General features: G+C 44.1%; 1 protein-coding gene across 2 annotated transcripts in view; it reads left to right on the forward strand.

The window, feature by feature from the left end:
* Positions 1-17,530, forward strand: part of ACSM1 (acyl-CoA synthetase medium-chain family member 1) — a 64,549-nt gene that overhangs the window by 11,986 nt on the left and 35,033 nt on the right. Inside the window, exon 2 of one of the 2 annotated variants that reach the window (XM_010837143.1) lies at positions 1,360-1,602. In XM_010837143.1, coding sequence (XP_010835445.1) covers positions 1,411-1,602 — 192 coding nt within the window. In that variant the 5' untranslated portion in view covers positions 1,360-1,410. The remainder of the gene's footprint in view (positions 1-1,359; positions 1,603-17,530) is intronic. The other variant, XM_010837142.1, reaches the window with a different exon arrangement.

A 17,530-nucleotide genomic window follows, 5' to 3' on the forward strand; every position in this document is an offset into this window, starting at 1 on the left:
GAGTCGGACACGACTGAGAGACTTCACTTTCACCTTTCACTTTCATGCATTGGAGAAGGAAATGGCAACCCACTCAAGTCTAAACAGATTGAAAATGGAGTCGTGTTTTATTGATTTCTTTCATGAGTCTATCATCAAACAGTATTATCTTGTTGCTGTAACTGAGGGGGAGAGGGCTTAATTATTTGCAGGGATAAACTGCTTAAACCTCAAAGCTATTTGTGAAGTGGCTTTCTGCTCATATAACAGAAGTTCTTGCTTAAGCCAATTTCCACCATCAAACTTCGAAAAGTATCCTAGTAAATGAGCATTTTATCCCCATGTCAGAAGCATTTGTTGGATCTGGAGTGGCAAAAAATTTTTATTTCATAGGTCAAATGATGGATTGATAATAGGTACCTGAATGCTGTCCTGGGGAAGACCTTGAGGCCAGATCCCTGTTTAGTAGGGAGAGTGCTGTGATATTAGCCTCTTCTATCTGAGTGTGGTGGTGCATATTTGTCAGTATTCTTATAATATCAAGTAAGAGAAACGCAATCTCAGACAGGAAAAATTGTTGGTACATAGAATTCAGGACAGGATATTAACAAGAGAGGGATAGAGATGTAAACATGCCTCAGGAGCAATAGTTATGAACCAGAGACTTGCATGCCTCCAAGATTCTCTCTACCCCTTATTTCCATGTCCCTGAAAATTTACAAATTTTCTTCTCTTATGCAGAGCAGTTATCTCCACATTACAGGAATTATAGCCACTGACAATTTCCAAAGTGTATATTTTCACGGCTTCCACTAAGGCTTTGGTAACACACACACACACACAATTTTGGAGAGGGATTATGATCAGCCCAGTTTGTATTTAAATATATATATATATATCATGGGAAATGATGGACCAATCAAATTTGGATGCGATGGGATCATCTAAAACTATGACAGTTTTCATGAGAACCACATATTTGGGCTCAGTAGGAAGAGATGTTTCCAGAGCAAGGATAGCATGACATACAGGACTTTGAAAATACTGTTTCTACCAAAAAAACCGTGGCCACATGGCTGGCTTCCATCCCTGGAGTTTAAAAAAGAAGGAGAAGACCCTCAGGAATATGTGCCTACCTCATCTAGTAGCTATAGCCCCTCCTCATAATTTTTGCCTTGTGATTCTTCATTTGGAAAGAGAAATTCCCAGCTAAGTCAGTTTAGCTATGCCTTCAAATTTCAGTGAGCTATTAGTTGTGCCCTCCAAATTCCAGTGAACTGAAACAAAGCTATTACTCTAGTAATTAGCCAGCAATGTGCCTTTATTTAGTGGAATGAATTTCTGCTCCAATGACCAACATATTAGCCATCTATTCTCAAGACAGGTAGTGACCTGAGAATTCTGTGTCTGTTTCCTGAGGACTGCTCCACTATGCAAAGGCTGATGAAGTTTCGGGTCCTCTGGGGCATCCACATGTCCTGCCCTGGCTTCCACCATGCCCCTCAGCACCTGCGCTGCCGATCTTTATCAGGAGCTGGAACCCTAAGATGGAATGACTATGACAGACCTGAGGAATTTAACTTTGCAAGTGATGTACTGGACCACTGGACTCAAATGGAGAAGGTAAGGAGGCCTCTGTGTTGTGTGTGAGAACAGGATTCACCTCCTTCTCCTAATAGGAAGAGGGGCACAGAACTAAAAGGGCTTCTGACTAAGTCTACAATTTTCATGGGAAAAGCTTATGTTTGGGGGTTCAGTTCTCAGCTGGACACTTCCTCTATTCTCTAAGCCCCAGTGGCTTTATCTGTGAAAGGGGGATAATCTCATTTAAGAAACAAGATAGCAGGTGAAAGTATCTGGTACTCAGTCAAGTAATCATGACCAAGTGTCAAGTTCTAATCACAGGTCAGCAAGTTGATGTTGGTCTGAATTCTCATCTTCAACTAATGAGACTGTGAGTCTAACTAGAATTCATCTCGTAAAGCATGGGCTTGACTTTAGGTTACACCCAGAGGGAGGGTGTAACCTTGATTGTGTACATGAACATCTGACACATGTAACTAAATCATGTCATCCTATGAGAATGGCAGGTATAGCTGGAGTCCTCCCTATCAACTACCTACTTGAACGTGGCTTTGGGGTGTATCCAGAGAAACCCATCCCAGTGGTATCTGCAAAAAATGCACATTATTGGTTTCTCTTTTCCCAAGAGAGGCACAGTGGTGACACTAGGAGTTGGGTAGACAATGGGGTGGTGTTTCAGCTCAAAGTTCCTGCTGGCATTTTCCACATTGTGAAAGCCCACTCAACACTGTATTTGTTCAAAAGAAAGAATTTACCTGATATGGAGTCAAAGAGTTGATGTATTTTTAATTTACCATGAGCATACATTCATACTGAAAGGTTAAGGCTGCAAAGGTTAAGGCTACTGTGAGTGATGCCAAGATTCGTGATCTCCAGAGGAGAGGATTTCGATCCAGGGCTGGAGATGAGGCTTGATCACTCAGAACTTTCTGTGTAGCAAAGTTTTATTAATGTATAAAAGAGAGAAAGCTTCTGGCATCGACATCAGAAGCGGGCAGAAAAGACACCCCCTTGCTAGACATTATGTACCTGTTAGCAAGCTGCTAATCTGATAAAAGAAATGCCTCAAGACAGAGAGTTATGGTTACTGAGAGAGTTACTGAGATAGTTAAGGCCCCTCTCCCATAACATGCATTTTGAGATAGAATGGCAAAAGGGGAGTCATCTCCAGCCATAAAACAATTGACATGAATCTTGAAGAAAGGCAGATTTCCAAGCAAATACATAGTTTCATTAACATAGCTTAAAAAAACCATTTCCATAAGAAAAATGCATTTGTTTGCTGAGCCATTAGCAGCTCAAGGTTACCTTCAGACAGAGCCAAGTGTCCTTATGACAACACAGGATTAGAAGAGGAAAAAAGTCTGCCACTTACAGTTTATTTCCTCCTGTTGCTTGGGGAGCTCTGGCCTTCCTACCTGACTGTTAACCCTCTCAATATGTTAGTATTCAGAACTTATATGCCTTTTATGAGGACTTTTATCCTGCCTCCATCTTTTTCCTTTTTCTGAATTTCCAAAAAACTCCAAGGAAAATAGAGCCCTCACTTTTGGAGAGCCCTATTTACTTATGTGCTATGCCAAGCACTTTGTGCTTATTATTCTGATAAAATGGACACTTTAATCATCTCCATTTTTGAGATGAGGAAACTGAGGCTACAATTGTTCAAAAACCTGCAGAATATGCTTATCTGATAAGTGGAGGAGCAGGATTTGTGTTCAGACTGTTTGATTCTATAAGCCACTCTTTAACCTGGTCTCATGAGATGATGATGTCAAAACATCTCTGCTTTCCCTTCCTTGTCTTTTAGCCACCGCCATTCTGAACTCCTTTTTTCTATTCTAACTACCTAACGTTCCCCCCTCAAGCGATGGGAGGCCCAATTCTTTGGGAATAGGGGCTTTGAGGTCTTTCTGGCTACTTCTTACTGAACTGGGACGGCGAGGGGCATTGGGCCTCCCCCTCTTGCTAGTCTCAGGCCTCAGAGTCCTTATAGTGGTGTCCATCTAAGGGTGAGTGTTATTTTCTGTGGTCACCTGTAATTTTATATATCCTTGCTTGAACTGGCACTGCACTTTGTAGTTTGTTGACCTGGGCAGAGACAAAACGGGTTAGACAATTGATAATATATGGAGCAATCATAAGCAGCATCAATATGGAATAACAAGGACTAGTAGGGGCATTAGCCAACTCCAAATTCCCTTCGCCAGGATAGCTCAAGTCCCTCCTTTTTCAGGGATCAGAAGATCTATCTCCTGTCTGTTTTGGAGTACAGCCCCTGCCAAGCTGTGTTGGCTCTTTAGAGCTGTCCTGAGAAATATCCACAGAAACTAGATTTGGGGGGTGTTCATTGGAATGGCACTCATTTGTTGTTCTGAATAGGTATCTGAGATCTCCTAGGGGCCCACGGGTGTACTGAGTGTCTTCCTCTGTTTTCTTCCACAGCCTGACTCAAGAGTACTGAATCCAGGAGTCATGTCCTGGTACCTTGACCGGTGTGAGGGTAGAAAGTATTAACAGGGTAGGGGCCCTCCAACATGGGCTGGAGTTGAGCCTTTGGGGGCCCATCTTTCCAGATTTTAATTAGGGCTTGAGTCCCTAGAGCATATAGTGGTGACCCCTTAGAATCTTTTGGGTACTGGTTCACACCCCACAAGCGTATATCCTGTTGGAATTGCCCAATGGCCATGGTATGAAACCGGAGGGTCTGAGACTCTGGATCTAGGAAGAGATCATTGACATAAACAAAAGGTCTCCCATCAATTCAGTTCAGTCGCTCAGTCATGTCCGACTCTTTGCAACCCCATGAATTTGCTCAGCCGTGTCCGACTCTTTGCGATCCCATGAATCATAGCATGCCAGGCCTCCCTGTCCATCACCAACTCCCGGAGTTCACTCAAACTTTCGTCCATCGAGTCGGTGATGCCATCCAGGCATCTCATCCTCTGTCATCCCCTTTTCCTCCTGCTCCCAATCCCTCCCAGCATCAGAGTCTTTTCCAATGAGTCAACTCTTTGCATGAGGTGGCCAAAGTATTGGAGTTTCAGCTTCAGCATCAGCCCTTCCAAAGAACACCCAGGACTGATCTCCTTTAGAATGGACTGATTGGACCTCCTTGCAGTTCAAGGGACTCTCAGGAGTCTTCTCCAACACCACAGTTCAAAAGCATCAATTCTTCAGTGCTCAGCTTTCTTCACAGTCCAACTCTCACATCATATAGCATCTCATAAGGACTAAGACCAACCTGTTCCTTAGGGGCAATACAGGTGCAGAGGAGAGCTATTGGTAAAGCCTCCTTCCATCCAAGAGAGGTCTCCTGGGTTATCTGTTTTATCCCTGATTTTAAGAATTGGGTGGCTCTTTATACTTTTCCTGAAGACTGAAACCTCCGAGCAGAATGGAGATAATAAGTAATGCCCAATGCTTTAGAGACCCCTAAGGTGCTTTTGAACTGTGGTGTTGGAGAAGACTCTTGAGAGTCCCTTGGACTGCAAGAAGATCCAACCAGTCCATCCTAAAGGAGATCAGTCCTGAGTGTTCATTGGAAGGACTGATGCTGAAGCTGAAACTCCAATACTTTGGCCACCTCATGCAAAGAGTTGACTCATTGGAAAAGACCCTGATGCTGGGAGCGATTGGGGGCAGGAGGAGAAGGGGATGATGGAGGATGAGATGGCTGGATGGCATCACTGACTTGATGGACATGAGTTTGAATGAACTCCGGGAATTGGTGATGGACAGGGAGGCCTGGCATGCTGTGATTCATGGCGTTGCAAAGAGTCGGACATGACTGAGCGACTGAACTGAACTGAACTGAGTGACCTTAGAAGTAAATGATGTCCCATCATCACTTTGTAATGACCTGAGCAGACCAAATCTTGGAAGATTTCATGCAGCAGTTTTTTTTTGTTTGTTTTGTTTTTACCACCTCCTCAGCCTTCTTGGTCCAGGCGGGAAAGCCTTCAATCCATCCTGTGAATGTATCTATCGTGACTAATAGGTATTTATACCCTTGAGAAACTGGCATCTGGGTGAAGTCCATCTGCCAGTCCTCTCCTGGGTAAGTCCCACATCGTTGGACAGGCTGGGCCAGCTGGGGTCTTTGAGCTCCTTGTGAAGTGAAGTTGCTCAGTCGTGTCCGACTCTTTGTGACCCCATGGACTGTAGCCTATCAGGGTCCTCTGTCCACAGGATTCTCCAGGCAAGAATACTGGAGTGGGTTGCCATTTCCTTCTCCAGGGGATCTTCCCAACCCAGGGATCGAACCCAGGTCTCCTGCATTGCAGGCGGGCGCTTTATCGTCTGAGCCACCAGGAGCTCCTTGAAAGTTGTTTAAATGGCAAGTGGGACAAGAGGAGACCACTTGCCTTATAGTCATTTGGAGGTCTGTTCCTCTGAAAGCCCTTTCTAGTAATCTTTGGAGGGCCTTTTCCCCTAAATGAGTGGTGGCATGTAAGGCATTAACCAAATTCCACTGGAGTTTCCCAGGCAGAAAAAGGAGTCCCTCCTTTTGGAACCACCCCATATGATCTTGAAAGCCCTCATTCTTAGCTTTAAGAGTCTCACCTTCAGTATATGAAGGAGTTTCTGGCAAATTAGTCTGTAGAACTAAGGTGGCAACCCCTATTAGGTCATTGTTCTGTAATGCTGCTCTCTTAGCTGCCTGATCAGCTGCTTGGTTCCCTCGTGCCATTTCTGTGCTCCCTTTTTGGTGTCCTTAACAGTGGGAGACAGAAACCTCAGTGGGCAGATGGACTGCCTCCAAGAGTCTAAGGATTTGATCACCATATTTCACTGGGGACCCTCGGGTGGTGAAATGGCCCCTTTCTTTCCAAATAGCAGCATGTGCATGTAGCACCAGAAAGGCAGACTTGGAGTCAGTGTAAATGGCTACCCTCTTTCCTTTTCCCAGCTCTAAAGCTTGAGTCAGGGCTATGAGCTCAGCTAATTGGGCTGAAGTACCTGGTGGCAAAGGCTTAGCCGCTATGGTCTCAAAATTGGAGACTACTGCATATTCAGCTCTTCTTTTTCCATCCAAGACAAAGCTGCTTCCATCAGTGTACCGGATTTCCTCAAGATTGGTCAGAGGATCTTCCAACAATCCTTCTTGGGGTTTTGTCCAGTGGTCCAAGGTTTCTAGGCAAGAATGAAAGGGGAGAGAGCCCTCGGGGGTAGGCAGGAGAGTGGCTGGGTTAAGAATCTCACAAGGGGATATAAGTGAGGCCTGGATTTTCCATCAGCACTACTTGATACCTGAGGATTCTTTGATCAGACATCCACAAATGGCCTCTCCCATTTAGGAGTTGTTTCACTTGGTGGCTGGTAAAAAATTAGTTTGCACCCAAAAGAGAGTTTTAAAGCATCTTCTATCAGGATTGCAATAGCTGTAAGATTTCTAAGGCAGGGAGGCCAGCCTCAGGTGGTTGGGTTTAGCGTCCTGGATAAGTGAGCTACAGGCTGGGGCTCAGATCCCAACCTTTGAGTTAACACTCCCAAGGCTATTCTCTCTTTTTCGTGGGCATAAAGTTGGAATGCTCTTTCTGGGTCTGGCAACATCAAGGCGGGTGCTTGAGTTAAGGCTTGTTTCAGTGTAGCCTCTGCCTTCTTTTGAGGAGTTCCCCACATCAGTGGGATTGAATCATCCTGTCCCTTTAAGCTTTCATATAAGAGCTGGGCAATTAGACCATATGTTGGGTGTCCAGATTCTACAATACCCAGTTAGCCCCAGGAAAGCTCTCAATTGTTTTTGAGTCATGGGGGAGGGCAACTGGAGGATTCCTTGTACCAGATCAGAGGACAGCCTCCTGGACCCATGTGTAATCTGAACTCCCAGGTAAGTGATCTTTGTCTCGATCATCTGTGCCTTAGCATGGGAGACTTTATATCCCCTCTCTGCCAAAAAGCTTAGAACCTGAATTGCACGTTGTTGGGCATTTTTTTCATCTGGAGAGCAGATTAGTAGGTCATCTACATATCGAGAAGGAAATGACAGAGGATGAGCTGGTTAGGTGGCATCACCGACTCAATGGACATGGGTTTGGGTAGACTCCGGCAGTTGGTGATGGACAGGGAGGCCTGGCGTGCTGCAATTCATGGGGTCTCAAAGAGTCGGACATGACTGAGTGACTGAACTGAACTGAACTGAACTGAACTACATATTGTACTATTTTCCCATTAGATTCCAGGTCCAGATCTAGGAGATCCCAGCTAAGGGCCTGTCCAAATAGGTGGGGGCTATCTCTGAACCCCTGAGGTAATACTGTCCAAGTCATCTGTTGGTGTCTTTCTTCTGCGGCCTCCCACTCAAAGACAAAAAGATATTGGGATTCTTTAGCCAGTGGTGCAAAAGAATGCATCTTTGAGATCCAAGACTGTAAACCACTTGGCACTGGGTGGGATTTTCCCCCAAGATTACATAGGGATTGGGTACTGTGGGATGTAGGGGGACTACAGCTTCACTTATGATCCATCCAGAGATCATGAACCATTCACCAGATTCCATCCTTTTTCCTTACTGAGAGGATTGGGGCATTACACGGTGAATTGGTGGGAACCAATAGCCCACAAGCAAGGAATTTATTTATTAAAGTAATCCCTCCCAAGCCTCTCTTCTGAGGGGATATTGTTTCCGGTTAGGAAACCGAGTGGCATCTCAGAGGACAATGATGACCAGTTCAGCTTAGTGGGCTCTTCCAGGAGTCCCCTGGTCCCGCACCTGGGGTTTAATTTTGACCTCCCAGAGTTTTTAGTCCCTCTCTATTGGAGAGGGTGTAATGGGTTCTTCAGTAGTAACCAGAAGCTGTAGGGCTCTAGGGGCTGAAAAGCCTCCCATCACAAAGGTGGTCCCCAGTTTAGTGAGTATATCTCTTCCCAGTAAGGAAGTAGGATACTTGGGGACCACCAGAAACTGGTGGGAAAATAGTTGTCGATCCCAGCAACAAAGAAGCACTTGGGTGAATCTTTTAGTAGTTGTTTTTCCTGTAGCACCCAAAATGGTACAGGTTTGGGAGAAGAAGGCTCCAGAGTAGGTGATCAAGACAGAGTAGGTAGCCCCCGTGTCAACCAAAAAATTCTCGGACCTACCTGCCACATCCAGTTGCACCCTTGGCTCCAGACCCATGACGGTTATGTGCAACAGGCTGGCTGGCTGGAGAGGGCTGCTTCAGTCCTGTTGAACCATCATGAGGGAAGGCTTGGCTCTTGACCTTGAGGCTCTTGGGTCCCAAGGGCAGAGTGCTGCCCGATGTCCCAGCTGATGGCATTTATAGCAAGCCATTTTAGGAGACTTGTCATGGTTTGGACACTCTTTGGCTCAATGTCCCGCCTGTCTACAAATTAGGCATTTGCTCGTGCCTTGTCCTTCAAGGACTCGGGGTTTGCCATACGGCTTCCCTGGAAGGTGGCCAGCATCTGGGCATGCCTTGTCTCTTTCCTTTTCTCCCTTTCCTGGGCCTTGGCCTCCTTCTCCTGTTCTCTGTTACAAAAGGTATTGGGGGCTTTTGTAACAAGCAATCTCATCAAAAGAAGAAGCAGGGTCCTGCTGCTGTAGTTGTTGTAACTTTATTCTGATATCTGATGCATATTGGGACAGGAATTTGTCCTTTAAAACCACCTGTCCCTCCTAAGAGTCTAAGTCCAGATTGGTAAAATTTTGGAGGGCCTATTTTGGACTTTCCAGAAAGGCAGTGGGGTTCTCACTGGGCTCCTGAGTTACTGCTGAGACTGGGCACAGTCCCACAAGTAATAAGCTTCCTTCTATTTCCATGGGTGGACTTCCTTAGGGGTGAGTCTTTCTGAAGCTTATCCTACCCAGTACTGTTGCAACCTAAGAGTCAGGCGCCCCGGGTCAGGGTGCAGATCCCCAGGCAGGCTGAGGCATGAGAGCCTCCTGGAGATTGAATCTCTGGACAGGTTGAGGTATGTCAGCCCAATTCCCAAGAATTGGGTCCCTGGGCAAGTCGAGGCGTGACAACCTTCTGGGACCCCTGGACTGGCAGATCCCTGAGCAGGTTGAGGCATGACAAACTTTCAAGGACCAGATCCCTAGGCAGGTCAAGGCAGTCCATGAATGGAGTTGGGCGTCCCCAAGGTCTCCAGCATGATCAGTGCTGGATAGGATTAAGGAGTTGTAATTTTAACTCATTGCCAGTTTGGTCACTGCAGATGGGAACAGATATCAAGATGTAAGGCAATCCAAGCCTGTGCCCTGAGACTGGGAACCTGGTGAAGTGGACATAAGCCTTATCCTCTTACTGCTCTAAAGGATTGTAAGTCACTGATTTCCTCCCCTAGTTCTCCATAAGAGCAGGTTAGGGTGACTCCAATGGTAAACATTTCATTGTCCTAGGCCCACTTTAGGTAATAATAGAAGCAATGACAAAGGAGTGGGTTATCTGGCCCTGTTAGGGGCATTAAAGTGTTTTAATAATAGGCTGGATGGAGCAATGTTGCCTACAAGGGGGCAGGGTCCTGGTTGTAGGAGTTAGTAAGTGTCTCAAGAACAAATTGGTAAGAGACAATAGATCAGATGTTCTATAAAAGTGAAGACGAGATTTGACTCTGGGGTATGTTTGTAACCTTCAGAGAAGGGTGCTAAGGGTTTTGGCCCAAGCAGCCTGCAGGGCCAACTCCTAAAGGGGCAAATATTATCCCCAGAAACCAATTGCCTTTGAAGGGATGCCAACTGATGGACTTCTAGCAGACACTGTGTGCCTGTTGCCTGCCCTAGTGGGTTCACTGAGAGATACTGATGCTGCACATGTTGTAGGAAACATGGAAGATGAAGGCCTGAATATCTAAAGGGATTGGATACTACACAGTATTTCCCTCCCAAGGGTCAGCTGTTTTCTGATTGTCCCTCCAGAAGATTGTAGAGGCAACATTGGGGGCCTGGACGGGGCTCAGGAAAAGAGCGTGAAACAGGAGGGAAGGGGGCAGGGCACAACTTTTGAAAGAATGACACAGCACAAAGCCTTAACATAAACCGATTAAAATCAGTTGACAAGAGGACAAGTCAGATTCAAGGAAACATTAATCTCTGATCTGTAAGCTAAGTGACACACCCAGATGTGACAGGACTGCTCCAAGGCACTGTCAAAAAGACAGAGGAGTAGGTGGTTCTCCAGTGGTTGAAATGATCCTCCCACTCCTTAGCATATGAATTCACCACCCTACTTGCAAAACCTAGCCAGACCACATTCCATGGCCTAAGTCCATGGCCTAAGCCCTTGCCCTCTGCAATGGCCCACACCCTGCAGAGTGTACTTCTCTCTGAATCCTAGCAAATCCACATCTTACCTATCACTGTGTCTCACACTGAATTTTTGCAATGAGACATCAGAGCCTGAACTTCAGTAGGTCCTGAAGCTAGGCATCATGGGTTTTGGCTGGGCTCAAGTCCCAGGAGAGGGGAGCTGAAGGACAGTAGGAAAAAGCAGTGGGCAAAACGTGCCAAGGAATCCCCTTCATAGCCTGCCAGAAAATCTGCTAAATACCTGACCTGTGCTCAGAGTTTTCATTGGCCTGGTCCTTGGCACAAAGATTAAGGACAGAAGAACCCCCACCAATTTGGGCAACAGCAAGAGTTGGACTGTGAAGAAGGCTGAGCACCGAAGAATTGATGCTTTTGAACTGTGGTGTTGGAGAAGACTCTTGAGAGTCCCTTGGACTGCAAGGAGATCCAACCAGTCCATTCTAGAGGAGATCAGCCCTAGGTGTTCTTCGGAAGGAATGATGCTGAAGCTGAAACTCCAGTACTTTGGCCACCTCATGAGAAGAGTTGACTCATTGGAAAAGACTCTGATGCTGGGAGGGATTGGGGGCAGGAGGAGAAGGGGACGACAGAGGATGAGATGGCTGGATGGCATTACTGACTCAATGGATGTGAGTTTGAGTGAACTCCGGGAGATGGTGATGGACAAGAAGGCCTGGTGTGCTGCGATTCATGGGGTCACAAAGAGTCGGACACGACTGAGCGACTGAACTGAACTGAACTCAACTGGGGCTCAGCAGATAGTGCCTTTGGGACATACCGAGGACTAACCTCTCCAGAGTCCCTCAGTTGTGCCCACTGCCACTCGCCTGTTTGTCGGGTGTTTGAGGAAACAAGAAACGAGAGATTGTAAAGGAATTAAAATTTCATCAGGCATATGTCCCTCCAGCCATAAGAGAGAGGACCTCCTAACTAAACCGGAGGTCTTCTCGAACCTGAGACTGAGCCGCGTGAGCTTTCTGCTGAGTTAGTTTTTCACTGTCCCAGTTTCCAGCACGATGGGCTTCTTGTCACTTCCCCTGCACTGGGTTTTCTTCGTGTTCTGCTTCCATCGTGGGAGCTTTTGCTGAGTCGGACTCCTGCTGTGCTTGGCCTCCTCCTTGCGGGGGCCATGCTGAGGTTGTTTCAGCCAAGTTAAATCGGAGTCAAGGCAACATAAATGTGTGGGGAGCATGTAATTTCCTCAGTTCTGTCTCATCACAACAAAAATTTGAAGCGACGGATGTTAAAGCCCTCAGCACGTCACAGCTCTTGGACAGGTCATGTTACAGCTCTCAGCTCTTGGACAGATCGTATTATAGCTCTTGGACAGATCAATGTTACAGCTCCGTGTAACAGTTCAGTTTTATTTAGAAAATATAAGGAAAATACATCTTCAAGGTGTGAGGGCATGCCGAACCAAAAGATGCGAAGAGAGAGAGAGAGGGAGAAAGAGAGACAGAGAGGGCGTGCAAGCATGGGAGAGAGACCCCCTGCCTTTTGACTCCTCTTTTTATGTTTTTTCCTCCCCTCCCAGGTCTGCCCTATGTAAACTGGGCTAGCCAGGACTGCTTTTTGTTCTACCTGACGTCCTCACTCTTGTCCTTGGACCTTCCTTTGTTCTATTTTTGTGGGCTTTTCCCTTCCTTGTCTTTTAGCTACCACCATTCTGGACTCCTTTTTCCTATTCTAACTACCTAACACTTAGTTAACATCAATCTAAATTTCATTAATTCTTGACTATGTGTAAAGCTTTTTTCTCAGGGCTCTCTTCATAATCTCTCATCCCTTTTTGTATCCAGCTTGTCTCTCCTTTTTCATCCAAGTAAAATTAACCAGCTCAATTTTTCTTTTTCCTCACTAAATTGTAATTCCAGTTTTCATATCTTCTTTATTGAAAACTTATCTTTCCTACCGTATTCTGAAAAGTTACAGTATCATTTCTAATAGCCTTAATTTCAAATATAAATTAGAATGCTGAACTCTTAAAACCTTAATTTTAGTAAAACTAAGAAGCAATTATGCACTGTCTTTACATTGGCATTTTATAAATTAGTGAGCTTAAACATCAGTAATAATTTTTGAAACATTTCTTTTTTATAGAAAACATCTTAGGTAATACCATTTTCATTAATATTTTCAAACACCTTTAATTTTTCTATCTAGTAATTGTCTCAGTATTTTTTAAATAAACTTTCATCACATGGCTTAAATTGGCACAGCTTTAGAATCTTGTTACCAAACAACTGGAAAGATCATTTTAAGTAAATATTTCTAAAATATGATTACTTTAAAACTTTTATCTATAAGTTTTTAATCTCATTTACATTTACCTTGAATCTTCATCATGTCCAGTTATTTTCTTGCAAGAGATTAGTAATGTATTTATTAAACCTAGGTAACATAGAGTATTATACTTAATTTTGATGACTCCTGGTGATTTAGTTGCTAAGTTGTGTCCAACTCTTGTGACCCCTGTCAGGCTCCTATGTCCATGGAATTCTCCAGGCAAAAATACTGGAATGGGTTGCAGATTCTTTACTGACTGAGCTACAAGGGAAGCCCATGACATCAATATTAATTTAGATCCACAAACTTAAACATTAATATCACGTATCAGGTTAACAGTGAATATTTTCCAGTTTACCTGAACCTGAAAGTCATCTTGGCCAGTTTTCTTTAAATGTAGTGATTTTTATTAAAATTAATAAGAGTTCTTTATAAATTCAATTCTAATGATACCTTTTAGAAGTAGAGATATCTCATACATATAATGTGTATACAAACATAAGCAAATTGGAGATCTCATTGCTTTGTTGCAGGAAGGGGTATACATTCTAGGGCCGGAAACTGGGCTCTTGTCTAACACCCGGAAATGAATTGTCCAAGGAGACACATGTGCTGACAAAGCAAGAGATTTTATTGGGAAAGGTCACCCGAGTGGAGAGCAGTAGGGTAAGGGAACCCAGGAGAACAGCTCTGTCACATGGCTTGCAGTCTCGGGTTTTATGGTGATGGGATTAGTTTCTGGGTAATATTTAGCCAATCATTCTGACTTAGAGTCCTTCCTGGTGGTACATGCCTTGTTTAGCCAAGATGGATGCCAGAGAGAAGGATTCTGGGAGGTGGTCAGACAAGTGGTGTCTCCTTTTGACCTTTTCCAAACTTTTCCAGTTGGTGGAGGGTTATTAGTTCTGTGTTCCTTACTAGGACCTCCTGTCATAAAACAACTCATGCAAATGGTTACTATAGTGCCTGGCTAGGGTGGGTGGTTTCGATCAGTGTGCTTCCCCTAACAGCTTTACTAAAAGCTTAAATATGAACCCGAGAACCCATTTTGATTCCTGGGTCTGCAAGATCTGCTGGAGAAGGGATAGGCTACCCACTGCAGTATTTTTGGGCTTCCTTCATGGCTCAGGTGGTAAAGAGTCCACCTGCAATGCAGGAGTCCTGGGTTCTATCCCTGGGTTGGGAAGATCCCCTGGAGAAAGGAAGGGCTACCCACTCCATTATTCAGGCCTGGAGAATTCCATGGACTGCATAGTCCATGGAGTCGCAGAGTCGGACACGACTGAGCAACTTTCACTCACTAGCTATGAACCAGGAAGTACAATATTGATGTAAAGTCTCTAGTTAACAAACAGTTGGAATACCATAAAGTTGCTTGTTCAGATGATTATGGCTTACTGTCTGTAAATTTTGGCTGAGGGAACATTCTCAGCAGTTTTGATTTAAAACTGCCACTTTCCCCCCCCTCTTTTTAGGTTTCCCAGGTCTTGCCTATTTAATTGGGCTTAGTCTCAGCTCCTAAAGGCCTGTATTCATATTCTGGTTTAGACATTTGTGAGACAAAGGCAATTGCTCAGTTTTTCAAAAAACAGTTTTGTCACCTAAAGTTATTAAAATCAGTGCAAGATTTTTTAATCAAACTGGAATTTAATTTACAAAGTTCTATGTTTTGTAACTTTAGGGTTTTAATCTATCATGTCTTCAAAGATTTGTACAATGCATTTAGCAAAGACCTTTCTGAGTCTATAAATTAAACCAAAACAAAATCACTATTTTTTAAATTAATCTTTGTATGTTAGTTCCCCGTTTACTTACTTTGTATGACTCAGGTAACTAACTATTGGTTTCCTCAGTACATTTAGTTAATATTTCCTTAGTGGCAATCTATATGCCTTGTTTATCCCACAGTATAAATAAATAAGAATTGTAACCACCTTAAAGAAAACCCATTTTAAAATATCAATTGATATCAGTCAGTTCAGTTCAGTTCAGTCACTCAGTCGTGTCCGACTCTTTGCGAACCCATGAATCACAGCATGCCAGGCCTCCCTGTCTACCGGGGTCCTGCCCCGGTTGGATCCAGGGATTCCCTAAGGATGACGGCATTGGCGATTAGAATAGCAAAGGCTGAGAGATTTTAGAGGCTCATTAATAACTGGTTTATGAGAGAAATCAATATAACCTGTAATACCAGGTTTGCTCTGATCACGGAGGCCACAGGCACCCTCTCAAATCGCTGAAGGTGCCCCACCTTAGGCACCTTCTCAAGTGGGTCTTAGAAGCCCAGGCCAGTAAGTGGTCCCAGAGGACCCCTGTGCTCCAATTATTTTGGCCTGAAATAAGAGTAGAGAAGAAAAGGAGAGAAAGGAAAACAAGAAAGAACGACACGGGGAGACCAAGCTTTGAGCAAGGCCCATAGCTTTATTTTCAAAGGGAGCTTATATACCTTAAGTTGTGCATAGAGGATAATAAGGGGTGTAAAATCATGCAAAGTCAGCAGTCTTTGATCCTTATCGAGACCAGGCTTTCTTTTCTGCAAACTTATCGTATACAAATGGTTTCGGTGATTTACATCATCTTCTGGCCAGAAGGCCTGTTAACATTTTATGACTCTGATAAAGGTTTGTCAACCATAAGACTTATTTTCTCTAAGAGTAATTATTTTAAATTTTGGTGCCATCCTCTGAAGGTGTTAGATAAAGTTGCATTCCTATAGGGCAAAGGTGCAGTGGGCTTACAACAAAGAAAGAATTTATTACCTTAAGGGTCTAAAGTTGTTAACACCAAGGCCACTACTTATTTTTTTATATACCAACTATATTAATTAATACACTTCCAAGGATACAGTACAGGGGATGTGGAAACTTGGCAGGAAGCATTGGCTCAACAATGAAATCTTCTACTAGTTCTATTCTGACAATTTCTAACTCTCCAAGAGGCTCTATACTATTTGAACATCTTAAGCTTCTCATGCCTCTGTAAACAATTGTGTGCGTAGCTGCAGGAGTCCGGGTAAACCTGTCAGGCAAGTTAGAGAGCCATCTGAGGGGTTTGGATTGAAACACTCCTATTATGCCCAGGAGGCTTATTAACTAGAGCTTTAAGTTGATTTCCTTCAGAGAAAGGTGGTCGGGGATAGCCCCCTGTTAATGTCACAGGAGTTGGTGAAAGTCGTAAAATAGTAAAACAGACAGATTCTGGTTTTGGGGTAGATGCCTGAGCATCTGGGGTAGATACCTCGAGCCCTGACTCACCTTTGCATATCAGGCCTCTCTGCATGACCTTTGTCATTGCTGGGAACTCCCGTGCTGGCTCCCAGCACCTGTCCATCACCAACTCCCAGAGTTCCCTCAGACTCAGGTCCATCAAGTCAGTGATCCAGCCATCTCATCCTCTGTCGTCCCCTTCTCCTCCTGCCCCCAATCCCTCCCAGCATCTACCTTTATCTAAATTCCACCAATGTGTATACCTTGAACTTTAGTTTTCCTAAGGATCCAATCAACAAGCTTTGATCTTTGGAAGAGTTGTAAGGTATAGTTCGGGCCGAGGCAGAAAAGAAGGAGAGACTACCTCAACAGAAGTAGGTTACCTTTATTTAGGCAAGGAGGGGCGACAGTCAGCCTAATGACCAGGCTGAGTGCAAGAGGATCAGGGAGGCTTCATATTTAAAGGGAGGTTTGTGGAAGCGATAAGGGATAAGTCAGGTGGGATGTTTGGGGTATTCTTTAGTTGAGATGGCATTTGTAGTTGGGCAGGGGGTGATAAGTCCCAGATAGATACAACTGGCCTGGAGCATCAGGGCGGGACCTAAAGTTCGGTTTTGTTTTCTCGGAAGTTAGATCGCAAGGGCCTTTGAGACTGTTGTTTTCTTTTCTAGGCCCAAAGACTCCTTCAAGAGTTTAGAAAGCTTTTTCTTTTTGTTCCCTGTTTGTTTTACCTACTTTTATATAAAAAGCTCTGAGATCCCCAGATCTGAGTAGAATTGAGGAAGTCAGGCCCTTTGACCTAACTGTCCAAATATAACTGTTGGTTAGTTATCCAAGGTTAAATTTTTCTAATCCTTAAATATATAACTTCGAACTTTAAACCTAACAGACTTGTTTGGCTTTTAACGTTGGGGATCAGTAAGAGGTCCCTCTTGGCTCAATTAGGTAATGTAGTAATATCAAATCTTGTTTAATCACATTAATGTCTATTTTATTTATCCCATTTTAAACAACCATCCAAAGAATTTTTTTTATTCATTTGAAGTAACTGCTTAAAATTTTTTTTACCTCATTTAAATAATAGTTAGATATTTTTCAAGTTTTTTGTTGATATTCTTCAGTTCAGTTCAGTCGCTCAGTCATGCCCGATTCTTTGTGACTCCATGGGCTGCAGCATGATAGGCTTCCATGTCCATTACCAACATCCAGAACTTGCTCAAAC

This window comes from Bison bison, unplaced genomic scaffold, assembly GCF_000754665.1.
Source record: "Bison bison bison isolate TAMUID 2011002044 unplaced genomic scaffold, Bison_UMD1.0 scf7180017864072, whole genome shotgun sequence".
NCBI classification, from domain to species: Eukaryota; Metazoa; Chordata; class Mammalia; order Artiodactyla; family Bovidae; genus Bison; species Bison bison.